The sequence below is a fragment of the Dermacentor albipictus genome, chromosome 1 (genome assembly GCF_038994185.2).
Source record: "Dermacentor albipictus isolate Rhodes 1998 colony chromosome 1, USDA_Dalb.pri_finalv2, whole genome shotgun sequence".
In the NCBI taxonomy this organism is placed as follows: domain Eukaryota; kingdom Metazoa; phylum Arthropoda; class Arachnida; order Ixodida; family Ixodidae; genus Dermacentor; species Dermacentor albipictus.
This window is the reverse complement of record NC_091821.1, coordinates 457134369-457161551: the sequence shown is the minus strand read 5'-3', so window position 1 is coordinate 457161551 and position 27183 is coordinate 457134369. Positions and strand designations below refer to the sequence as shown.

General features: G+C 46.1%; 1 protein-coding gene across 1 annotated transcript in view; it reads right to left on the bottom strand.

Moving 5' to 3' along the window:
• The window catches only part of LOC139054794 (uncharacterized), an 85215-nt gene that overhangs the window by 9277 nt on the left and 48755 nt on the right, over positions 1–27183 (bottom strand). Inside the window, exons 3-5 of the mRNA XM_070532415.1 lie at positions 20035–20192; positions 11128–11201; positions 4419–4502 (exon numbers count right to left, since the gene is read on the bottom strand). Coding sequence (XP_070388516.1) covers positions 4419–4502; positions 11128–11201; positions 20035–20162 — 286 coding nt within the window. The 5' untranslated portion in view covers positions 20163–20192. The remainder of the gene's footprint in view (positions 1–4418; positions 4503–11127; positions 11202–20034; positions 20193–27183) is intronic.

Below are 27183 nucleotides of genomic sequence, written 5' to 3'. Positions count from 1 at the left end.
GATTTCAATTTCGCCGAAGTATATTTTCTCTCGCGTTGACAGCCAGCCCTACGGCGTTCATCATTTATCGGTTACGACAGACCTTCCTTACTCCAAGACTGTTGAAGTCAGCGCGCTTCTTGTCAGAAGCCCAGTGTACGGTACAAAACAATAAACGATTCGTGTTTCATATTCAAATGATGTGATTGTTCATTGCTAGAGGACTTCTCCGCAGCGAAAGTGACTCTTCTATATGTTAGTCACGTGCAAAACAGGGATACCGAATATAGGGTAGCATCAGCAAGTAAGTAGACGTATCTTTTAAAACATTAAAATGCTTTGAAAACTAGCGGTATACTTGAGCGCTACAAAAATGTAATTGGCTTGTTCGCAAATGCTGCACAACGCCTTTTTTTTTCAGAAAGGCTGCCGAGAGTCGCCGAGATCCAGCATATTCTCCTTTCGCCTCGCCGAAACTGTCGCTGCCGATTTTATCAAAAGGATACGGCTACAATAAGCCTGTAAACATGCAAGCTTTCGGTGATATGGAGAGGCAATGCAAATCCTCAACCTCGTGTTTATCACAGTGTTATCATACATGGTCACAGACTCACGGAAAAACTATTTGCTCCTTTATGTGTAAGGCTAGAATACTTACTGCCGGTAACAAAAATCTCGTGGGCGTTTTGCGCTTTCTAGTTCGAAAAGAAAACACGGATAGCCCAACATTACAGGCCGTAATTGCCTCAGTATTTGCTCGATACTTGTGGTAACGTCAAGAATGTCCATTTTTATTTTGCAGTTATTTGTTCCTCACGCTAGCACTGGAAATGTTATTGTCATTTGATGATGCAGTTGGCATTTTTTCACATTACCTGAAATACTTCTAAAATACTTTAACTGAGAACGCAGCTGCAGGAGTGTCAGTACTGCAGAGCCTGAAAAAAGTTGGCAATTGCAAGATATTTTCGGGTATCACAGTAGCTAAGCGATAGAAACTGTGTGGAGGAATCTGGGTCTCCTAATTAAAGCACTACATAAAGATCCCGAGTATTTTCTTAAAAAAGAAGCGGTTTCGAGCATATCAAGGATAGGACCCTAGCTGCATTATCTCTTGCGACTTTATTATGGATGCATTGGGCGCAGTTATATTGAAGATATCGACTTTCATGTCCATACTTTTTGAGCAGACGTACATAGGTACGCCAGGTACCAACGCTAGCATAAGGCGAGTGCGGACAAATACTAGCGAGGCAGCAGCCGCGCAGGCACAGCCGCTCAAGTGCGGACATTATCGCTATATAGCTGACATTCTTTCATCACCACAAACAAGCCGACGAGGAAGCCGTGAAGAGCGTCAGCAACGCCGAAAATTCAAAATGGTCTAAACGTGAAATATGGATGTTCATTGGCCAGCCAGCGACAGTGACTGACGCCACTCAAGAAGCATAATAGTGGACAGAACAAACACAGGTTTCGATTTACCAGTTTGGATTTTTCTGGGCATTAATTCATTCCTTCCTGCGCCGTGAACGACCTTGTCCAACAAGACATTATTACTACAAAAATTCATAAGAGCCTCCCTCACATGATTACACAATGCAAGACGGGAACCAAGAACGTCCGGCAAGGTCGTTAGAACGCCTAGAAAGCACCCCTGCTCCCCCCCATTTTACTGAATGCGCGGCGATGTTCACATTCCGTGGTCATTTATGAAGGTACCACAGAGGGGTAGAGATAGACGCGAACAATAGAATTTTATTTTGCCTTAAGCTTATTCCTGTTTACAGGTTGGGGAGTTCTATGTCTACCTTGTGCCACTAAATATGCCTGGAACGGATCCGGTCGTATTAATGGGAGAACTTTAAGTAGCTTACTGCAGTGGCTCATACCTAAAAAAACGCGGTGGCTAGCCTAGTCGTTCAAAAATATCATCAGCAGCAATGGCTCATACCAGCGTAAGCAAGCAAAGCTGTAATCGCTCATGCCCCGCAAAACCTACAACACACACAACAGCATACGTTTCGAAAACAAGCATCCCAACCACCAATAAAGCATTGCCTACAGCCTTAGGAAGTACGCTACGGCTGAGGATGTTGGCCAAACGAGAAACAAAGTGTGACGTGCGATGAACGGCGGGCGCAGTGCGTTGGGCCGCAAGTGCTGCTTTTCGCTGCTGAGAGGAAGCAATGTGAAGTCAAAGGGACACATTGTTGGTGTGAGTATCACTGCGTTAAACGAGCGCGCCAAGCCGCAGCTAAGCGTGAAAAACGAGCCAAAAAACCCGAACTGCGAAAGCCGCAATGTGACGATGCGAGACGGCAACGTAGAGAGGAGGCCGAAGGTCGCATACAACGACTTGCCACACGTGTACGTCACGCTGCGGCTCGTTGTGTCTTGGGAGGAATCTGACTCTCCGATCGTATATATAGCCTAATACATTATCAAGTGTGCTGCAGTCTTTCGCCTTCACGAGTTACAGATGTGCAACATTCTGGCGAAGTGTCGATCTCTTCTCTGCTCTTTTATGCGAAGCATACTAGCCGCACAACCACGCTCTTCCTTGCTGCGCCGCGCGCGGCCACGTAGCTACCTTATGACGTCATAACAGCTGCAAAAGCGGAGGCTCAGCTGGTGCGCTCGCCTGCGGTCGCACAGATGGTACTGCGGCCTAACTCCCGCTCCTCCCGCTATACCAGGTTGCCAATACCGCTATGCCAGCGGTATAGCGGTATTGGTAGTGGTAAAGCGTATTTATTGGTTTGAAACTAAAGGAATCAGCAGAGTAACGCATGAGTTGTTTCTTCGTCTAGCCGAACCAAATATAGCCAAGCAACAGCAGTTCACTAGGTTAAATAGTGGTTCAACAACTAAAATAAAGGCTGGTATGCTTCGCATCCTGGGCTTAACCTTAGCTAAGCCACATCCATTTTCTGTCCGGCGCTCGATTTCGGTGTTCCTGTCTTGTTAGCCGCTTACTGGCGCGCTGAGAGCAACCGCCGGGAAGCGGCTTAATGTAGCAAATTGAATTGTCACGCTCTTCAGCAGGAAACAGGGGCCATTGGTTGCTGATGACACCATTGTCAGAGTGAACTTATTTCGGTCGCGAGAGGTTCTCTTTTCTGTACACTCTCAGAAGTGATTACGCCCTCTTATCTTGTCCATGCCCCAAGAATATTCGTCACAAATCTTCCGCAGACTTCCTTTATCTAACACTCTGCGCTCTTTACCCTCAGAAACGCTATGTCGCGTTGACACGCGCATGCCATTCGTGACCCGTATGTGTGCAGAAAGCGCTGCGTTGAAGAAATAAATGCACGCAAAAAAACACGGCCGCTATCGTTGGGGGACGAGATAAGCTCTAAAGAGTGAAGGTTTCCCTTAAAGTGTAGACTCAAGGGAGAGCCTTTCGAGTTTTTTTCACCAATCCTCTAAACGAGTCTTGCTTATCAAGAATGTTGACTACATCATGCTTCCTTCCACTTTATATCCAAGCGCTCCTGGATGTAGTGCGTTATCTACGAGTCCAATCGGGTGAATTCCATGTTGACGTCCTGAAGTTATCTCCGGAATTTCGCTGCTGCATATACCTGCCTAATCTAGTAGCGAATATATCTTACGGCTTGTTCTTTTCCTTTGACGACCACCTCCAGCCCTAAATAACAAGGCACTGCACTTTGTGTTATTCTACAGATTTTTCCTTCTAGTTTATTCCTTCTCATTCTTTTAAACATCTATGATCTCTTTTGCTTCCATGCTTCGCATCCAATTCACTGTTTCTGTGTTTCTTTCTTTTTGATTGGTCCTAGTTGTGCATTTACTTTTTCAATGAAACTAGCAAATTTAGTAGCGACATATCGTGACCCTTGGCATAACTAGAATGCTTTTTAAAGGTTTCTTTTGTTGAATAAATGTTTTCGTTGAAGGAAAATTATAAAAAGGCAGTATGGCAGCACAATCGTATGTTTATGATGATGCTGCGGTGAACCGCACTGGCGCATATCATAATAAGCTACCGCAGTGCCATTTTTCTGTGCCATATGGCTAAACTTCGCGTCAGGACATGTCATGCCAAGCGTCTTGACTGCCATACGCATATCCGGTAACCCAGCATTCCGCGAGGCGCAACATGTTTACGGACAAGCTAGAACTCTTCATTAAATCTTGCAAAGAACTGCGTGGCGCCGGCTCTCCAGAAGGCTTTGTCGTCTTCAATATTGCCACTGTTCGTAATGTGTCACCTTGGCATTGCAAGACCGTTGCAGCCACAATTTTACCTCTAAGGTACCTCTCATAGTTACAGAATTGTTTTAAGACGCTAAATCCCTTCAAGTAATTATCAGTCAATATCATTTATTTCTTTTTGCTTTGCTGCAGCATGCATTTTGCGTAGGCGTTGTGTACACTTACTTATGCGCAAAATAAAGAAGCATACTCGCCTTCGTTAATATAGCTGTGCCGTATCACTTTGCACGAGTGGCAGTCCCGATAGGCAATTGTGAGATTTATGGTTGATTCAGGATCTGAAAGGGAATGAAAGAGCAAGGCAGTCATGGTAAACTATTCGTCTGTTGCTCAATAACTGTTGTGGTGAATCCGACAGAACCTCCCCGAAATTCGTGGCTTGCTGGCGAAGGAACGGCGTCCGTCTGTTTACATATCGGGACGCAAAGGAATGAGAAAAGGGCAGTTTTCGGGGTTTTACTGCTTTCTGAAGTCTGACAATAACGTGTGGACTAGTTCCTCAACTATCTCATCTTCTACAAACGGCTTTAAAACAAACACCTTATGGCAGAAGACACCCCCCCCCCCCCCCTCTTTTCAAGCCATCGACTCCGGGCATGCCAAAATAAACCCATACACACACACAGCTTCTAAAAAAACAGGGCACGAGAGGTAGTGGATGTGTCACGAAGAAAGAGAGAGAGAAAATACGAAAACACGAACAGTACATAAACATACAGATGCATACATCCATATATGCAGAACCATAGCAGGAACAGAAGATAACTGCACCGCTGCCACACACACACACACACACACACACACACACACACACACACACACACACACACACACACACACACACACACACACACACACACACACACACACACACAAACACACACACACACACACAAACACACACACACAAACACACACACACACACACACACACACGTAAGAACGCGAATGCACACACGCTAGTATGTGGAGTGAAACTACAGGCCTACGACATGCAGCGCTTCAGTTCGACGCTGTCGGCATTCAGACAAGGAAGCGTCTTCAATGACTTCTCCATTCCAAGCTTGGGTGTAGAATAGGGCTCCAAACCTAGGAGTCCATCGGCGAGCTGATAAGCGACGTCAAGTCGACGAAGGCTGGAACGTATCTGATCTTAATGCTACTGGACGAGCTCTCCGGCCAGCTGACGGGCTTGTTCAGCGCGTTGAAGATATCGCATGACATCTCGAGTAAGGTTGCCATATTTTTCGCATGGTAACATAGAGCCGAGCATGGTTTGCACGTTGCCACCGTAGACCAGGTAGAATGGTGTCCCGCTGTTTTCTGCATTGCGGTGTTCCATGAAAACGTGATGTACGGAAGAGTCTCGTCCCATGTTTTGTACTGGACAACCACATACATTATAAGCACGTATACAATTGTCCTAGTTGACCTATTTGTCAGCCCATTTGTCTGCAGGTAGTGGCTGTTGTCTTGCGGTCGCTGGCACAGTTGAGCTTGAAAACGTCTTCCATCAGGTAAGCCCTGTGTCTGAGCGAAATTAGTCAAGCACTCTGTTGCCACTACAATGCATTTGTTTCCCGTAGACAATAAATTTAAGGGTCTGAAAATGTCCATGCCAAGGAGGAGCTCCATGCCCACGAAGTCAAAAAGTCCCTTGAGAAGCTTAATTGGTTTAAGTGGTCACTTGCGACGTGGACATTCAATACAGCGTTTCACAAGCGGTGAGCTCTAATTAGTGGCCGTAGCCAGCTATCCAACCGGCGTACTTAGGCGATAGTCCGCGAGAAGCCCAAGTGCCCCGATGTAGGTTTGTCGTCCCGGAAGCCAGTGGACACGATGAGGTGACAGTCTTCGTCGTTGCCGTGGGCGTTTTTCTTGTAAAGCACGCCTCTCCAGAAATAGGAGGAGGACAGTGTGAAATGAATGTGGCAAGTAACTTTCATTTTCGGCCCTCTAGTTGATCAGTGTGTAACTGTAATTCTTAGGCGCGTCGCAGCCCCGGCATCAAGTCAGAATCAGTAACGACACCGAGAAAATCACTCAACACCTCGCGGGACGTTTTACGGGTTGACACGAAAGCGCACTGACATCTTCATGCTTGCGTCCAGACTTGTATATAATTATGATAGTACGTTTGTGGAAGCGCAGGGTCCAGCCATCTGGAAGTCATGACGAATCTCAGAGACGGGCCAGCCAGCCCAGTGAGTGGTGATCTGTCACCGCTTTGATGAGGCCTCCATATTGGTGAGACTGTCATTTTGTCATGGCCCACAGGGCCTCCAAGCATGCTTCTTCTCCAGTAAAATGGTTACACTTAGCTTGTAAAAGAGTTAGACTGGCATAAGCTATGTCCTGTTCAACGCCGCCGTGTTGCTGTACAAAGACATCACCAAATCCGACGTTGCTTGCGTCTGTGTGCCCCTCTATAGTGGCCTCCTGACCGAAATTGGCGAGTACATCTGTTGCCTGCAAGCGTGGTCGTAGGCCTCTGAAGGCACTTATCTGATCTTAGGCTTCACGAATAGTAGGTCTGCTATGGGGAGCCAAGTGAAGGATTCGGTTGTCTTGGAAACGTTTCCAATGAATCCACGATAATACGCGCACAAGCCGAGGAATCTTCATACTGCTCTTTTGTCTGATGGAACAAGAAAGGCGGCGATGCAAGTAGTCCTACGAAGATTGGGCTGAACTTCATCGTCGCCGACAACATGCGAAATTTTCTGGTCTTCAATAGCCTAAACGACAATTTTGAGGTCTCACAGTCATGTCGGCTGAGCGGATGACATAAAGGACCGTTCTTAGGCACTTCAGATGTTCTTTGAAGCTCTAGACGATGACCACATCAACGGGATGTACAAGAGCGATTTTCCACTTCAGGATAGCGAGAAGAGTAGTCATCGTTCATTGGAAAGTGGCTGGAGAAGAACAGAGGCCGAAAGGAAGAACTAAGGGATGCATAGAGGCCATCAGGAGTTACAAACGCAGTCTTTACTCGGTTGCGCTCATCGACCACAATGTGCCAATAGCCACACACACCAATCGATGAGAATGCTCAATAAAATCATTTACTGCCGCAACCGTGTACGTCATTTATACTGCCTAAATACTGGCAAAGCCTGAGTAAGCGGTTGTCAACGCGTGGTGGCAGGTAAACGTCTATTTTCGCGCCACTGTCTAGCTTCCTATAATCAAAACCGAAGCACTGTGTTCCGACTTGATTTTCAGCAAGAGCGTCGGGCGAGGACCACGGATTGCTGGATGGCTCCATGATGCCACAGTGCAGCACTTCTGTTAGGCGTGATTGGCCTCGGGTTCTTTAGCGGAAACGCCAAAAAGCTATCGTGGAATAATGAAACCCTAATCACCGGTAATAATTCGATGTTTGGGGAGCGCCGTTTCGCAAATCTTAGAGGAAGGGCGAAATAGATCCGATATGTCAATAAAAAAGATTCTGTTGAGAAAGTCATGATACGCTCACAGTTGCGTATACTTACGCCGTACTTGTGAAGAAAGTCCGTACCGAGAATAAGCTGGAGATCACTCCCACAGGTGAGGCAGGTAACTTCAAATGCCGACAGACGAACGGTTTTTGTGGCTATACGGCAGCCCAACAGGATTGCAATGTGATCGATCGCTGTGCGAATGCACGATCAATTCCAGGGCATGATAACCTCTTAGGAGCCCCCCTCCAGCGTCCCGCTTGTATCGTTATATTCCGCGCGTAATATTCCCCACTAGAGGGCGTGCATCAGCACACTTATGTCAAGCGAGACCAAGTCAGCAAATTCTATGAGGACGCCGGCAATTAATTGTCACGGCACCGCAGCCGGCGTCCATTGTCTTCATTGCGTGTAAACCCTGTTATCTTCATTGAATCTTCATCATATCTTCATTGAATCTTCATCATTTCATGCAAGCCTCAATAGAAGGTATTCCGCACGTCGAGTGTCAGCACCTAACTCCCTAATGCCGCGTCAGTTTTCCAGACAAGTGCTTGGCGAGCGCCGCAGTGCCACTCCTCCGAAACGTGGGCAAATGGTTGAGGATCACGTCACGGAGGCTGACTACTTGTGAGATCGTCAAACTTACATACGCTGCTGCTCGAAATATTCTTCGATTTCCCTTGGCCTGCAGCCAACTGCGGAAGACGGCGAGTTTACAGAAAAATGGTGTAGTCCGAGTTATCAGCATGGGCACTCGTGGTAGGCGTGACCGGCCTCACCACAGTGCAGCAAAGTGATCCTCTCTTCGAAGCGTGCCAAATATTATATTCCACGTGGAGGCAAGGCGGCCGTCGAAGCCTAAACCAGTGTGGGCTGCTTGGATCGAGATTGGACGTTCGCCATGCACAGTGGCTTCGCAGTGAAAAGTAGGCACAGAGTATCGCAAGGCGGCTTACTCATGTTTCAGGCACTGAATTGCTGTGAGCGCAGGCGCCATCATCACATCGCTAGGCAAAGAATCCCTATGGGCTTGCTGGACCTGATCGCAGATAACACTGGGAATGGAACCAACCGCAGGCTGTTTCTCTTAGAAGTTTCAAATTTCCTTGCGTATGACAGAGCGAACAAATTGGCGAACCCAGTGGGCGCTGCTGCTCCACGAGGCTGTGAAAATGTCGGGACTTGATACAGCGTTCGCTTGACAGTGAAATAAGCGAAACCGCCGATGATGTATTATCTCTATCGTTAGGGCTTCAGCGGGGTGGCACAGTTTTTGCCATCTGGCACCATAGGATCCACTCGCGTGGTTAGACGCTTTATGTATTTGACTGGTATCTTAACAGTCCCATTTTGCAGCTTAAGAGGGGATTGGAGCGCATATTCAACCTTTTCTAGGTGATCAACGTTTGCGCAGCACTCAATGAACCAATGCCCGAATTGATGCCCGCAGTTAAGACGCCTTCTCCATTTTAAAACCGGCTGCGTGCGCCGCCGTATAAGCTGAAGTAGAGGTTGCATGGGTTTGCGGTGTCATCCAAGTGATTTAAATCAGCGACACATTAAAAGTTAGCCAGTCAATCTTCCAAATCTTCAAATTCTCCTCCCTGAAATGCGTTCGGCATCCGCTGGTTTTGAATGGCACCGTAGGTCTGCGCATGGCATTTCATGTCGGTACGAATTCGTGTGGTTGTCGCTCTCTCAGCTGGGAGTTCCAGTTGTGGAGGGAGGCCTCATTGCCTTCGGCTTGCCCTTTATAATGGGGTGTCCACTGGTGTTCCGGCTGCAGAAACTCGTCCATTTCGCGTCCATTTCTGGTGCTTGGAATACCTCTTTGCACCCAGAACCTGCACCAATTTGTCATGCAGACATATGACAAAAGGGCAGCCTTGGGTTTACAGGTTGTGGAGATATAGCGATAAAGAGTAGATAACTTTCTAAACTACCACGTCTTCTATACGCCGCCTTAAGATCATCACCATGTGGCACTGTAGACGCAATTTTGCGTGTGTCGGCTATGCTTCATAACATGCTTTATTCCTACGCTAATCGATCGCTGGTTCACTGCGGCAGCAGTTCAGAGGTCGAATGTCTGTTTTCTCTGTGAATGTGTCCTTTCTAGTCCACCCACGATGGTCGTCGTCAAGGTTTCGTGGTTTCCGTCAGGTCACCTGCTTACTCTAAGCTTCAGCAGTGTCGTAGGGAAAACAAATCAGAAATGGTATACGCCACCATTGCTGCCACTAGAGTTCGACCTCATGCTCCTGTGAACTTGGTAGTTGGGCTACGGCACTAATACATGGTTTATGTGTCCCTGTACTGTCCCATGTGTGCCCAGTAAATTCAATAGCAGCACTGCTAGCTGAGGACAGTTGGACATCGTGCATTACCATTAGGGACGATACTAAGGCCGCAGCCAGTTAGCGGCCTTGACGGGGCAACTTTCAAAGCATTCAAATATTTCTTTTTTTACAAGTATCGACATGTGCCGGAAATGCGGGGCACGCTTTCTTGCAGAGACCCGCCTGCGTTTTTATTGATCTGTCTTTTCTTATCGCTCCTGTACGTGTTAGTGTCCGTGCAGACTAAAGTTTTCTTTATTATTGTTTGCCCAGCTGTTTATTTTTCAAGCAGGTTGACTTTTTGACGGAAGTCAAATGCTTTGCACGAAGATTTAGTTTTACGAACTTATGTAGTTACGTCCCGTGGAACTCCAGCCTAAATTCTGAGGTTTTACTTGCTAGAACCATGGTATGATACTGAGAGACGCCGTAGTAAAGGACTCCGGATTATTTTTGAATACCTGAGCTTCTTTAAACTGCACCCAATGCACAGCACACGGGTTATTTTGCATTTCACCCGCATCGAAAGCCGACTGCTGCCGCCGCAATTCGATACCGCCCCCTCGGGCTTAGTAGCTCAACACAATATGCCCGACACCACCACGGGTGGACATGTAAGCCGAGCTGCACGAATGGAAGGTACAGGCACGGCAACTGAGCCAGCCTCGTCATGGTAGTAGCACCTTATTGCAAGCTTTACCTAAAGTAATAAAGCAACAGAATGAAACTTCGCCCCGCGCTCACCCTCCCACACCCCTAGTCGGAACCAAAGTGATACTTTCAATAGGGAAGGGGAAGCGCCTTACCACTCAGCTTATGCGCTACGTTCACGCTTATTTCGTAGTGCGTCCAGGATTTCGCGCCTCACAGAGGCCCTGGGAGTCGTAGTACTTTTTGCACTCATTGAGGAGGCCGGAAAAGACGATAACGTAGGTCAGCAAGAATGCGTTTTCCAGACTGCTATCACACTAATTGAGCCCACAGTTACGGAGAAGTTGCAAAAATATCCGGGATCCTTCTCGCGTGTATTCGTATATATGTATTTCAAAAGAATAGGTTAACGCCAACTCGTGTTTCTTCCAAGTATTCACAATATGGCAGAACGAAAGTTTTCTTACGATCAACGGGCTGCACATTGAGAACATTTTTTGCTGTGTACCCAGGCGAAGACATCAGCTTGAACGTTGTATTTCTGTAACATAAAAAAAAACACGCCATGGCTATGCGAGGCATTCCATACTTTTTGCTGCGAGAAAAGAAATGCATTCTCGGGAACAGGTTTCCATTGAAAATATAATTCCCGGGTTATTCATTCCCTCTAGCCACTTCTTTGTCCACTTAGTAGGAATGCCTTGTGCCTTTATACTGGCTCCAACAAGTGGGATCGCTTAAGATTGTCTAAGCTCCATCCATTTTGTCAATTAAGAAAAATACATAGGGTTGTCCAAGATAAGTTCTTTCAAGTTTTTCAAAGGTACATTATTGCTAATAGAATGATTACACTCCAATTTTGTTCAATCCTGCCTTGCGTAACTAAAAGTATTCTTGTTTGCGAGGAGGTTGACCTGTATACAAAATAAGACTGAAAACTTAATAATATTTCGCCGATTTTCGAGATAGGAAGCAAAACAATATTTCTTGCAACAACTGTGGAAAGCATTTTGAGAAATATCATTGCGTTGTTTGGAGATAATCTTTGAGATATGGATTCTTCTGGCCTCAATAAAAATACTGAAGCAAGGCGTGCGACTAGGCTAATTGGTAATCCGTTACAAATGCAGTAAACCAGTGCGCTATTTTCACAACCCAAAAAGAAGTTATGCCATATTTGTGCAATCGACTAATACTTGTACATCGTATGTAGTTATACAACTATCGTTAGAGATGGAGGAAAGATAAGTATGCATGCCGACTGAACGTACGTGAAAGGGTAAAGAGAAAAGAGAGATTGCGATTTACTGAGTGCACTGCAATAATTTTGTTGTTCTTTTCTTTTTTTTCTTTTTTTACCACATTGATGTATTAGAGAGTGACACGCTGAGTGTTGTGCAATATCGTGGTCTGGGAGGGGACTGGCGCATTGTCAGGCATTCAGTTGCCTTTCCGCCACACCTTCCCGTTGTACCACTGGATATGTATGCTGAACTGATGATGAAATAAACCATTCATTCATACTTGACATGACAATTGTAGCCTTCATATGGGGCCCACCGCATCTGCATAGTTGACTTTGCCAATACCACACAGTACCCATACACAGTTGATATCCCCAACAGTACTTTCTAAAGTGCTAGCGATCACTGGTCTTTCAATAAGGCTGGCCAGTGTTTGGATATAAGAGCTTCCTCCAAACTTGGCTCAAACAATTTCTGTAATCAAAGATAAGAGCATTGACCGTTTATACTTATGTACGTTGATACGTAGAAAATACTTCTCGCTTTACTCTTAATGATAGCTTATACCAATGAAATCCTTACATGAATTTGCTAACATTAACTGTATGCTTTGAGGTTCCGATTTTCTTTCAGCCCATTGCGTTGATTTTAAAGAGTTCGGGAATTTTTCGTTCTAACTATTTCCATTCAAGTTTGTTTGTCTACACTTTTATTTGCCGCAAATCTTTCCGTTCTTTAGTCGTATAAGCTATGCAGTTTCCCCTCCATGTTAATTTCTGGTCCCCCCTGCTTGGTTTTAGAGGTGCAGTATGTACTAAGCAAATAAATGAATAACTAAATACAAGAATTTATTATATGAATATATTCTAAGCATTTATGCGGACTTCATCTTCATCTGCACAAGGTCAACATCATTCATCGGCTCATGCTCGTTTTTGCGCCGGCGCAATTTTCCCTACTTGGGATAAAGCGTCGTCTCGACCGTGGTCTTTCAGGTGGGGGAGGCACTTTAAGCTCTCTTCGACATCTCTCCTCTTCAAGATCTCTCCTGGAGCTACGTTCGGGACGCTTCATACGCCAAGAGGCTGCCATGTCGCAAGACCAGCCCGCAGCCTCGATCAGGTCGGTTCATGTGCCAGCCACCCCCACTCCCAGCCCTGGCAATAACGATATTGCGATCCTGAAATCTTCTCTACCTTGCCTGGTGAGGACGTTGATTACTGGCTCGACAACTACGATCGGGTCAGCGGGTACAACTGGAACGAGACATCAAAGTTAAGAAACATACCATTTTACGGCTCTCAAGTAGCCAAGACACGATTCCTGAATCACGAGAGAGACTTCCGTGATTGGTCGTATTTCAAGGAGCAGCTACGGCGTATTTTTAACGTACCCACAGTTCGGTCGGAAATTGCGAAAAAGAGGCCGTCTGAGCACGCCCAGCATTATGGCGAATCGTATACCTCGTACATTGAGGACATCCTCGCGCTTTGCAGCCGCGTCGACAGAACCACGCCACAAACTGACCGCGTGCGACACCTTCTTAAGGGTATAAGATCTACTGCCTCTAACGGACTCGCCACTCAAAACCCTTCGACGCTGTCGGATGCCGTCTCCGTCTGCCAGCGCTTCGATGCCCTGCAATCGATCCGCTTGCAACCGCACTTTTCTGACAACCCGCTTGCAAACAGTATTGAGCTCCGGTCTATCATTCGAGCCATAATTCGCGAGGAATTGCAAGCGCATGGCTCACCTCCTTGCAGCAGCGCTCACGTCCAACCTGCTTCTACTGGCCTGCACGGCATTATTAGGGAAGAATTGGCCTCCATGCAGAACGCCCACCACGCCAACGCTCCTCCTTGCCCACAACCGGCTTCCTAGCCCAGGTTGTTGCAATGCCCGCCGCACCATCTACAATCACACCGCCTGCGCCTGTTCAGGATCACCTGGCCCCTTTAGTCGCCCGAGCTCCGAACCCGCCTTACTATTCTACCTGGCGCTCGTCAAGGCCTATCTGCGATTACGGCGGCTTTCGAGGACATATCTCCCGGTTTTGCCGACTACGCCAGCCAGACGAACGTCGGGGTTACGCTGCCTTTGAACGTGATGGGCCGCCTCCTCGCGTCTACCGCACTGATGACAGTAACCCTCTCTTTCGCCGGTCTCTATCTCCGGCCGACTTCTCCAACACCGACCGCAACACACGTGCCTCGAGACATTTCTTCCTATCGCCGCTCCGACGTTCTGTTTCGCCACTTCGGCCTGTCTCCCAACTTCATGTCCAGCGACCGGAAAACTAACCACTGCAGTTTTTGGAGGGAAAACTGCATCGGCGCGAAGTGCTTCAATTCCTCCTGAACGTCCGTCAAACATGTTATTGGTGTCTGTCGAGGATGTGCGTTTGTTAGCTCTAATTTACACGGGAGCTACTATATCTGTTATGTATACGGACCTGTGCTCTTGTCTGCGGAAAGTGAAGACGCCTTATGTTGGATCATCCTTGATTGCGGCTAATGGAGCAACCATTCGGCCATCAGCCAATGTACAGCACGCGTCTTCATTAATGGTATCCGTCATCACATTAGGTTCGCGATTTTATTCCCTTGCGCTCACGAACTAATTATAGGTTGGAACTTCCTCTTGTCAGCGTCCGCTTTAATCTCTTTCCGTCAACGTGTAGTCTATATGAACGAGACAGTTGATTGCAACGGGACTGCCGATGAGCCACGACTGCGTTTTCTCGCTGCTGCCGATTCTGTACTGCCTCCCGGCCACGAGCAAATCATAACTCTCTCTTCTACGGACATCAACGATGGCGACGTGTTCTTCACTCCTTACGGCCGCTGTCTTGCCCGTGGGATTGTCTTCGCTTCCTGCCTGGTGCGGTTCAAAGAAAACTCTGCATTAATCGTCACTTTAAACAGAACCGCTGAGCCAATCCTCCTACCTAAAGGCTCTGCATTGACCTGTTATGTCGACACCCAACCAGTCTCCCTGCTTCCTCTTGCCGCCTCGCAAGCTCTTCCTCAACAGGGCAAATCTAATTCATTAGCCCATGCTTCCGTGATGAAACCCGGCCCCACTGCTGATCAGAGTGAAGCGTTGCTACAATTGCTCGCGAAGCATTAGACCTCCTTTTATATTATACGAATACTTCGTCAGTCGGAGGGACCTCCGTTGCCTCCCATCGTATCGACACCGATGGCCAGACTATTCGTTAATTAAGAAAAAGACGGCATCCAGCGCTACCTGGACAATATTTCCGTAGTGCTCAACTGCCCGCGCCCACTTCGTGCAAAAGAACTGCGCAGCGTCCTTGGACTCGCCTCATACTTTGGACGTTTTATCCAGAAATTCGCCAGCATTGCCTCACGCTTCCACAAACTCCTTGCTAGTTCCAATTCTTTCGACTGGAACGCTCACTGTGAAGCCGCGTTCCAAGAACTCAAGCGCGCACTAACATCCCCACCTGTTCTTTGTCATTTTGATGACGGGGCGCCCACATTATTACATTTGACGTTAGTGGTTAAGGAATCGGTGCCGTGCTGCTGCAGCGCGATCACGAATTTTACGAAAATGTAGTTGTATATACAAGCCGCGTTGTGACTTCCGAGGAAAAGAAGTACTGGATAACCGAGCAAGAGTGCTTGGCTGTTGTATGGTCCGTTCGGAAAGTTCGTCCATACCTGCACAGTCGACATTTCACGGTTGTGACCGACCACCATGCCCTATGTTGGTTGTTGACGATCAAACACTTGTCTGGACGCCTTGGCCGCTGGATACTCCGATTACAAGCATATGATTTCGATGTCATATACAAGTCCGGAAGGAAGCTCCATGATGCCGATGCTCTTTGGCACTGCCCATTACCACCATCATCGGAGCACTTTACATCACCTTGTCAAATTGGCCGCTTGGTGGACGCATCGCCTATTACACCAATTTCCTCCTTGACTCCATCAAATCCCCCTTCAGTGCTCTCCACTCCCCAGCACACCGATTCTTATTGTCATCGTATCATCAATCGCCTTACCGGTGTTTCATATCCATCCAATGTCAGGCTACGGAAACAGCTCGAACTGTTCAAGATCTATGACGACGTGCTCTATCTTTATTTTTAACTCGGAAGGCCATCGATGCGTTCCCGTTCTACCGCGCTCTCTTCACGCTGCCATTCTGCAAGCCTCACACGATGACCCTACATTAGGCCACTTGGGTTACCATAAAACACATGAGCGCATACGCAGCCGATTATTTTGGCCAGGTCTTTCCACGAGCATAGCTAGATATGTTGCCTCGTGCACGCTTTGCCAACACCGTAAGCGACCTACTACTGCTTCGACCGGGTCACTATGACCAGTTCCTTTTCCTGCGGAACCCTTCTCTTTCGTCAGCACTGACCTTTTTGGGCTACTCCCAACTACTCCAGACCGCAACGGATGGATCGTCTCTTCTGATGACCATTTGACCCGGTACGCTGAAACAACCTCAGTACGTTCAGTACGTTCTGAGCTTCCTCAGAAATAGCGGCCTTCTTCATGCAGGCTATCTACTTACGTCACCGGGCGCCTCGCTTTCTTTTTAGCGACCGAGTCAAGGCATATCTTTTCAACACTCTTAATCAAGTTGTGCAAGCGTTCAACACCATGCACAAGACAACATCTAGCTACCACCCTCAAGCCAATGGCCTAACAGAGCGACTCTATCGCATGCTGTGCGACATGCTATCCATGTATATTCAACCTGACCATCGTAACTGCTATGCGATTCTCCCATTTGTAACCTTTGGATACAATACGTCTGTTCATCACACCACCGGACACTCTCCATGTTTCTTAACATGTGGCCGCCACCCAACCTCGTCACTCGACGTTTCTTTCTTCTATGACCACGTCAGCGCTTCATTTGCGGCCATTTTGTATCCCGTCTTGCCCAATGTCGTCGTCGAGCTCGTATGAAATCAGAAGCAAGCCCAGACGATCGCAAACATCGGTATTATGCCTCTCACCGCGTCGTTTCCTACCGCCTTGGTGACGACCTGCTCTTATGGGTACATGCACGGAAACCCGGTTTATGTGAGAAGCTTGAGTCTCGATATATTGACCCCGACAGAGTCATAAAGCAGACCTCGCCGGTGAACTGTCGCGTTACACCTGTTGATTCCCCAACTGACCAACGCTGCCGCGGAACAGAGATCGTGCACGTTTCTCGCCTGAAGCCCTTTCATCTCCGTTCCACTGTCTAATGTGCGGCAAGGTCAGCTGCTTCCGTCCACGGGGGAAATCAGTGTAAGCATTTATGCGGATTTCATCTTCATCTGTACAAAGTCATCATCGATCATCGGCTCGTGTTCGTTTCTGTGTCGGCGCCATTTTTCCTTCTTGGAATAAAGCGTCGTTTCGACCGTGGTCTTTCAATATGTGACCAAATTTGGGAACAATTTCTAAACTTCATAAGGAACACCTGATGATTTAAGGATTTGTTTTATATCAAGGATGGGTGATATATTTCGCGGTAAAGTACGGTACTTTTGGAGACCAATTTTTCCTTGCGAGATTTTGCAGGCTCACAAGGTCGAGGTAGGCTTGCCCTACCCTGTCCGATGTGTCTTTGTCTAAATTATGCGTGATTAAGTTTCCAGGCAAGATAATAAGTGAGGTGTTACTCTGTTGCCAGTCGAGCCGACAAAACTGATTCTGTCCTAAACCATATTGCAAATAATTTTGGACAATTCATTTATTCATGCTCACGAGCGATTCCAGTATCAAACGTGTGTAATCCCAGTATTTATTCGATCGTGATTATTTAACTTTTGTAGCGGCCCTTTCCATTCGAGGTGACACTCAACATCATAGTAAGCAAGCCTAATATCATTTCTATATCAATGACGCACGTGGGCCATCCGATGCAACCGACTTATTATTGCGTAAAAATAGGGTGGCGTTAGTAATAAGCTATTAAATAACAAGCAACACTTCTTAGACCTTAGTTAAACCTATAGCTGTGGACAGATATGTGATAAATATATCGTTTCTACAGTCGTAAGGCTGTTTTTTTTTACTTCACACACTGTAAATTATTGAAAAGAGCAACTTCTACATTTTACCTTCATACTGCCTTGCTGAAGTCACAGGAGTACATCTGGTTTCTGTTCTGTGATTTTTAGACTAGACGCGGTGTGATGTCTTCGTTCTATTTTATCCAGTAATTTGCATTCTTCGCTTTATGTGCTGAAAAGTTGGGCCAGTAGGTGTAACTCCCCTACACCCGATAACTGTAGCTCCGAGGAAACAATCATCCACCTTCTCTGTCAGTATCCCTGCTCCATTTCGCCCAGGAAATAACGTTCAAGAGTGCTAGATAGTCTTGACAAATGCCCGTTGGCGGAGGAAAAGGCCCTGGGACATTCGCCGAGACCGCCCTCAGCACTGAAGGCTTTGAAAGCGTTGTTGCGCTCCTTGCGTAGGGCTAATCTTTTAGACAGACCTTAAGCAGTGCTGTATTCTTCTTTCGTTGTTCCCTTTTATTTTTGCTCTTCCTTCCATACTTCCTTTTTCTCTTTTTTTTTGTAACATCTGTTTTCGATTATCTTCCATGCCCCTTCCCCCTTTTCCCCAGCACATGGTAGCCAGCCGGTCTAAACTGGCTAACCTCCCCCTCCTCCTCAAGAGCGGGAAACAAAATACAAGTTGGGCGTTGCAAGTACAAGGTCGTCTCCAATGTGAAAAAGGTTGCGATAAACGCGACTGCGCCCTACGGCACAAAGAGTCACGTTAGCGTTAGAGAAGACTAATGCAAAAACCTGTATGTGTTGCGCCCTCTAGGGCGGCATATGAAATTCTTTACATCTATGGCGGGACATGTATTGGCGAAACCACTGAATGTGCTAAAGACTGAACAATATCACATCTATTCTTGATTAGGAACGAAGTTGTTGAGACACACCTCCCCTTTCACTGAGGCTAATGTGGCTGTATACCGCAGTCAGAGGGCTGTCACGTTCTTAGAGACTTACTGGATACGATGGCATCACAGCAAGTGGCAGAAAATTTGAAGAAAAGGGTTAACAAATGCGCTAGTATTCATTCTGTCTCACTATGCAATACACCATTTTAGCTCCGATATATTTGGCTTTGTGATTGCGTGTTGGGATTGCTTAGTATATTTATTTATTTTTTATTTATTGATCGACTTATTGGGGTTACCTGCACTGGCACTACCAAACATTTTAACATGAGTGTAGAAGTCAGCTATTGTCCGTATGACATACGGAGAGCGAAGCGCAAGAATAAGGACAGAAGGATATTACAACAAATGCGCGAACTTCAACAAATGACTAATTTGAAACAGTGTGTGCTTAAATATATACGCACAAGAGACACTCAAGTAGCTCAGAAGCCACTTAAGGGGTTGTCGTTGATGTATATTTAAGCAAGCCCCGCACTGGCGAATCAACATTTAAAACGATAACTGCGTTTTCGACACAGATAGAAAGGTATGGTCGCACTCTGAGAAGCGAGGCTTTCAATTTGCGCTAATTTAGAATTAAAGGCTGAATTAGAGGCTGAAGAAGGGCAGCGGATTGGGCAAGTTGGTGTTCCATGGTAACAATAAAATTCAAACAGTGCTAGACGACAGGACCAGAATCTCAGCGCCGTGTTTGTCTCCTCCTCTTTCTGGTCCTGCCTTCTAGCTCTGTTTGAATTTTATTGTTAGAGGCTGAATTAGAGGCACTTTATTTTTTTTGTCAGGAAGGCGCAACTCCGAGAAAGTGGACGACACCTACACGTACTGCCGTGCGGAGCTAGCCAAACCTGATCAGCAATTCTTAACGTTGTTGTTCTCTGATACTGTCGTTTAGGCCACGAACTGTCTGCCTTGGATAGTATTTTCCACTAACAACGTGGATTTAATGAACTATGCCCTGTATACAGGTGACATATTAGTTTTGTGCCTTTTGTTGCGCACCTACCTACTGCTAGAGCATGGACTGCTGATGTTGCGTCACCTCGACAATTTTCTTCTTATGTTCCTATACTTTAACAGCTATAGGCATACTGCTAGATTCTACATAAGCTTGAAATGACTTTCGATGGTGTCATTCAAAACAATAGAGGAACTTTGACTTACCGTTTTCCGTCAGGTGGGTATTCAAATATTACCACCGTCGAATCACCGACAAAATCTCCAGTCTGAGTGCCTTTGACACACTTGCTCTTGCCTCCCAAGTAAGGGTCTTCCTCGAAGTCTCTGTACATCTGGTGCCACGATTGCTCGAGTGGGAAGCACTGAAACGTATGTGAACACGACACTCAGGAACGCGGATTGGCTTCAACCTTTATTTGCTACAGACAGCAGAAAAAGTAACTCATCGTAATTATTGTCAGCAATCGTTCTTGCTTCCAATGTAGCTCCCCAAAATACAGGCCTGTTCGATACGCTTTTCTTCTCTTGCTTGATTTCTCTAAATTGTTACACCTTTCAAACGTAAACTTCCAGATGTATGCACTAAAGCGAAATCTCACCGATAACTGATATTTATAGTGAGCGCGTAACTCTGCGAAGACATCTGCTCTGTCTGGTAAAAAATCATGCGCTACACACTATGCCATTACTGGCGATAAATGGGTGGTATCATTGTCTAGTAGGTCGGCTCAGATATATCGTTTTACCGAAGTGGCATAGGATTTCAGAAGCCGCTGCGTGCAGGTGCTATTGTCACGTAGCAATAAATGCTTCCAGCAGCGCAGCAAAATTGTCTGCATAGCCTAGGTGTACAAAATCTCACAGAGAAGTCTACAAATTACAGCAAGTACGGAATCATTACAGACGCGGTGCTAACAAGGTAAGTATGCCTGACGCTGAAAGAAATATATTGCATTTAGGGAAATTATTTGTGGCAATTGCTTACTGAAACCGTAAAGAAAACTGCTGTGTTTACTTGTTTTCTCGAATATTACGCACAATAACGCAGTCAATGTTTGAAAGGTGCTGTGCGACTTATCATAATATTAAATATTATGCGGCGGGTACTTTCTCAGTTCACATAGTTTTAAAATAATGCATAAAGGGGCAGATGTGGTAGCAGCAGTTTTATTTGAGATTTGAATGGATGGATAGATGTGGGCTATGAGCTTCCCCTTTCAAACAGGGTGGAAGCTTGCTCCTCGAAACTGTCTTACTTTGCCCAATGCATCACTTATCTGACCTTGTGCAACCCAAGGGCTTCAAGGAGGCCAGGGGTGCCTAAATTGACCACTGGGCAGCAATTTTCACTTTCTAATAGAACATGCTCCATCGTTGCCCTAGCTATACCGCAGCAAGCACATGATTCTTCTTCATTGTTGTATGTCCCTTTCTAGGTGCCAAATCAAGGAAGGGGCTGACAAATGGAATAGCACACTGTGGTATCAAGTTTGTAACAGGAATAAGGTGCCTCAGAAAGGCTGGCCAACGTTTCGACAGGAGGACCTATCGTCGTCAAAGGCGGCCTCGTTATCCTCGGCGTGTTAGCTTTGAAGAGTTAGTGCAGTGACGTCACGTGCGGGTGTTATCGATGGCGGTTGGTTATAAAGGGAGAGACTTCACAGATAATGAGTGGTGTCGCCTAACGTCTGTGAGCTTCGTTCCCAAGACGAGTGGAAAAGAGCGGCAGTGGGATGGCGGGGAGAAAATAAAATAAAGAAAAGGTGAAAAAAATCCCGGGGGGGGACACCAAAAGAGAAAAAAGAGAGAAAGAACAAGAAAAAAAAAAGAAGGGGGCATGGGAGGGCGTTGGGGAAGCAAGAGGTTAGGGAGCATTCAGGGGTGTCGTTGGCAGCATGTTTTGTGGCATTAGAAGAGCATGTCAGGTGGTCAGTGCGAGAGTAACACAAAAGAGATGAAAAAAGAAACCTGAGTTGAAACAGTGACTTGAGTAGCATAGCAGCAATGCGTCGAGTAATCTTGAAGTAGTTAACATATCGACAAGGAATCTGCGGTGCAATGTATGGGGTGGCTGAAAGGCAGCGGCATGGTCTTTCAAGGGGCATTAGCCCCAGTCGCTCAACGTAGGTGTCGATACGGCGGTATCCAGAAATGGCGATAGCCTGGGTTGAGGAGCCAAAAAAGGCATATTGACGTCTGGGACTTCAAAATGTGTTGGTTGAAGGTCTTTCAAAAACATATAAAAAAGGAAAAGAAAGGTGGGAACCGAAATAACAAATAGGAGGGTGACGTGCGCAGGAGCGGGCGGTGGCAAGTTTACAGGGAAAAGGAGGTCGCACAGGTGATGTAAACGTAAAAACATGCAAGGTTATATTAAATTGAGTAGTATGCAGGAAAATTTTTTTTCTCGAAATGGAGGAGTAGGTGAGGTTAAGAATTAAGGTTAGCTGGAGGCATAATGTGTTTTGTGTCTTGGTTGATGATATGAGAATTTCAGATTTATGTTACCGCTTTTAAACATTCAAGTTGCCACGTGCCAAAATAGTTCCCGTCGGGTGTAGGCAATTAAACTTGTGTATGAGGTATGATTCCGTATATTTGCTTTCGCGAGGTGAACGGAAATTTGTTTGTAGTATATAGACCTTTGCTTTGTCAAATATATGACCATGTTCATTAAAGTGGCTGGCTACTGCTTTAGGTAAATTGTGTTTTGTGTCCGCGCGGTGACTGTTGAGTCTTGAATGAATCGGTTGTCCAGGCTCGCCTATGTATTGTTAGCTACGAGCAGCACATTCTAGACTGTAGACTACGTTGCTTGATGTAATGGTGACAGCCGAAGTTACCTTATATGCGTAGTTCGACGCTGAACTTTTTACTGTGATAGTAGATTGCATGTAGAGCACCTGGGGCGGCCACAGGGACCGGTTCCCAACTTCCTCTTTGTCCTTAGCTTGGCATGCACAAGAATATCTTTAAAATTAGTGTTGCGTCTGCAGGATAATCTGGGTGAGTCGAAAAAAACCTTAAGTTTTTGGTTACTGGTGAGGATTGGGTAGTATTTGCTGAGAATGTTATTCAAGTTTGGGAGTGCGTTTGAAAATTTAGTAGTAAGAAGAGGCGTTGTTGCTCTTGCAATCCTTGGGCGGGGCTTGAGGCACTCGGCTCGATCAAGTATGGTTGCAGAGGTGTAGGCTTGTTGAATGTCACTGTTTGGTAGGTTCCTTTTTGATGGTTGGTTCCTGTTTGATAGGTTGGTTCCTGTGATAGAATTACAGAAGCCTCTCCGCTTTCAAGTACTGGTAACTAGTGCAAAATGTTCCGCAAAAGAAACATTTTTTAAGCTTCAAATTAGGAATATCTGAGCGAGTCAGGATAAACTAAATTCACGCTCCATCAAGTTAGGCATCGTCACATATTGTAAAAATACTGTTGACGTTCATGCCACAACAAACATTACGCGTGGAGAACTGCTCATACCCGCCGTGGTTGCTCAGTGGCTATGGTGTTGGGCTGCTGAGCACGAGGTCGCGGGATCGAATCCCGGCCACGGCGGCCGCATTTCGATGGGGGCGAAATGCGAAAACACCCGTGTGCTTAGATTTAGGTGCACGTTAAAGAACCCCAGGTGGTCAAAATTTCCGGAGTCCTCCACTACGGCGTGCCTCATAATCAGAAAGTGGTTTTGGCACGTAAAACCCCAAATATTATTATTTTTAGAACTGCTCACTTCAGCTTGGATACCGATCACCCTGTATAAGATCTCCATTCGCGAAACTACGCTAGGTATGCGAGGGACTGTTTAGTGGTGCGCTCCGGTGAGTAACAAACTTCCCAGCGCGCACGTTAGTCCTAAACGCATGGATATCTGTAAAATATGTGGTGAACAAGGTCGCAGCGAAGCGGGGGCCGCGGGGCAGCAATATGACCAAGCACGCTTAGACGGGCGAACTCTCTAAAACTGGACCCTCTTTCTCGGCTGTCATTAGTGTCACAGAGTAAGCAGTGTACGCCTTGTTTAGTTTTCTGTCTTAGCCTAGACGACAAGTACTACACTTAATTATTGAAGTGGAAAGGTGGCCGAGTTGGTAGGCTTTCATAACGGTAACAGTTGAACAAAACGACGGACAGGGTGGAAGAACACAGGGCAAGTGGTGACGCTGACCTGACCCTCAAGCCCTGACCAAGCTTGGTCAGGGTTGAAGGTTCACCTCAGAGCAAGCCTAAGTGGGTGAGCAGAAATACCTTGACCTTAGACTAAGTGGTTTAGACAATTATGTCTGTTGGGAATATTTCCCTTGTTCTCCCAAGCCCCCGTTGCACTTTACCTCAGGTCATTCCAAATTAGCCAAAATCCCATTTGCATCTCCGGATATCGGGCCGCCCTGGTAAAAACGCATGTGCATGCAATCGGTGATGCCTTTGCAGTTAAGGTAGCCAAGCTGGAGGAAGCTGGCTACCCGAGCAGCTTAATATCAGGCAGCTGTGGGAAGCTGATTAAATGAGTGAAAAACTCGAGGAGTCAGGAGGCCGTAGAAAAATCACAGGAATAAGATTGTGGTAATCATACCCTATGCACATCGCATGTGTCTTGGCCTCAAAAACGTTGCAGGTGGTTATAGGGAGCAAGTTGAGTGTTCGGCTCCTGAAAAATAGAATGTTATTTGTCCGGCTTTTGACTGCCGGACAAATAACATTCAATTTTTCAGGAGCAAAAGCCGAGCAAGTGGAGCAGAACGTAATACTAATGTAGGGTGCAAAGTCAATCATGTTAATAAATATGTATGCTGCAGTACCCATTTTCTGTACTATTTCTCGCTCAAGTGTGGGCAAGTGTACACAGGGAAAACGGGCTGGTGCATTAATGCAAGACTTGGGAAGTATGAATTGTCCTTGAACAATAATGATTATGTGCATGTGTCTGCGCATTTCCGATAATACGAGTGTAAACCTCTGCTGAAAGAGACAATTTAGTTTAAGCACACTGATTTATCCACAAGATTCGTCGTGGAGGCAGCCCACATAGAGCGGAAGGGCACATGACGTATTAGCCAGCCTTCGATCGCTATTTCTCAGCAGGAGGTAGTATACTTAGCTCGATACGGTAACCGATGCGCTATATCCACGTGCGCTGGTTGTGCTTTCCTCATTTTTCATTGTTGTCGCCGGGGTCAATCATATTCCTTCGTGTGTGTTTCAGTGGACTCAGTTTTGAGTGAGCGCACGTTTTTTGCTATTTCACCCGTCTGTACGTTTGTTCGCGCTGTTACCATTACGACTATTGTATAGTGCTATATGCTAGCATAATATTAGCCACGCCGAACGGCGCATTTGCCCGACGGGCAACGAATTCGCATCGATAGACCATACTTTAAGAGCATCAGCTTGTAGCCCGTTATCAGTATCACACAGCTAAGAATCACAAAATAACCCCTACCCCCACCTCATCCATTGGTGTATTACAGGATGGTTCCCCTTCTATACACTTAGTGTGGTGAAACGAGAATGACAAGAGGGGTCCAAAGCACCAAGTAAATTAGGCATTCCTACAGCTAAGAAATTATTGAGGTAGCCCATCATAGCGATTATGAAAACATCAAACTGTGCCTTCTTTGCCACTCTACTCGCACGTTGAAAAGTGAAGTTTCTGCTAGTAGCGAAAAAAAAAGAAACGAAATGCTCTGAAGCAAGTCAACCTCGCAAGCTTCGACAAATGCTGTGGCACAGCACATGATCGTATTTATAAATTAAGCTTACGCTAGGAGGAAATGTGTTATTTGAACTTATAGGAAATCAAATATTAGAGGAACATGGTAGACTTTTCAACGTGAAGGCGAAAGCGACTAAGAACGGGCAAATTTTTCAACGTTCAGAGTGAGGTAAGGGCGTTCCAGAACGTTCAAATATAGATATTCCCCTGTGTTTCCCAAAACCCCAATGTAACCCTAAATATTTGAAATTATTGGTGCTTGTAGCCAGTTCTTGACTTACTTGTTTCTAAAAGCACCTTGCGATTTGTTCGTCGATGTCAAGTTTTGCGCTCCCAGACCGCTGACAATGCATACTGTAGAAGCGCATGTAGGAGGCACGTCTTTGCCAACATATTCAAGGCATTCAACTTATCGATGGAATACCTCACTGCGAAGCTCCGAATACGGGGACCAAATCTGGGCTGTCCAAGGAGCCCACGCTGCAGCGGCCAGGCTCGGCCTGGCCGTCTCAATGGGGGAGCGGCCCGCTGCGCAATAATCGCATATCTCAGAACTTACAATAAAGTTTTTCCATCCATCCATTCAACTTATCGCGAAACAGACGGCAAGACACGCCGCAGTTCTTACGTTGCTGTATGTAAATCTGTGTTTTTTATAGCTTCTTCATTTGGGTCATTTTTTTTTCTACCTAATCCTTTTTATACACTTGAACATGACTCACAAGCTTGTTCTTTATGTCAATATTGCAGAGACCAGCATGCAAGTTATTGCTTCTTTTGTCTTCCGCGTCATATTGCTATTATACCTGTGCTAGTTGAGCGAAATGATTTTGCATGCATTTTATTTGGTACTTTATTTTTGCTTGCTGTAAGCAATTGCTTCTCAAAGGTATGGGTGTGAGAACTCGTTAAGCTTCCTTATCGGCAGCTTTCTCTGCACTCCTCCGTGTTCAATGATACATGAATGAATTGCTTCCCTGATTGATGATTTCAAATTAAAAATCTAACACTAAGCACTAAACTATATATTCTAACTATTGGGCACATTGATTCCCTGTCGCCCTTACAATAACACAGGATGCATGCATGTTGTACACTTCTAGGAGCAAATGATCTTTGTTTTGTCACATGTAAAGAACGACAAGATGAGTGATTCGAAGATTCCCTTGATTTTGGGAAAATGTGTAGCTTCAACCTATGGCTAACCAGGTTATGCGCAAGGTGCACATGGCACACTGCTATTTATAGGCAATAGCAACACAAACGCCGTGAGTCGATTTCGACCCATATAAATTTACATGATCATAAAATTACAGTGCAATTAGGCACAAATATTGAAAACCATGCGTTTACTGCCATTGCATGCACGCGTTGTCGAAGCTTATGCTTAAAGGGGCTGGCGATGTCTTCTTGGAGCATGGCTTTCATTTGAACGCAACGTTCGCCATAAAATCATTCGGAGTTGTCTCTAACTTGAAGATGAGAAGCCGCATCATATGCAAAGTACGAATATCTGCCTCGGATTTTAAGGCAACGACAACATCGAGCGCGCTACTTGCAGATGGCAGATTCAGTTAGTGCCCCCAAATCGTAACAAGGGAATCTGTCCCATGCGAAGCGTGGGCATGCCTTTCGCTACGCTTTCA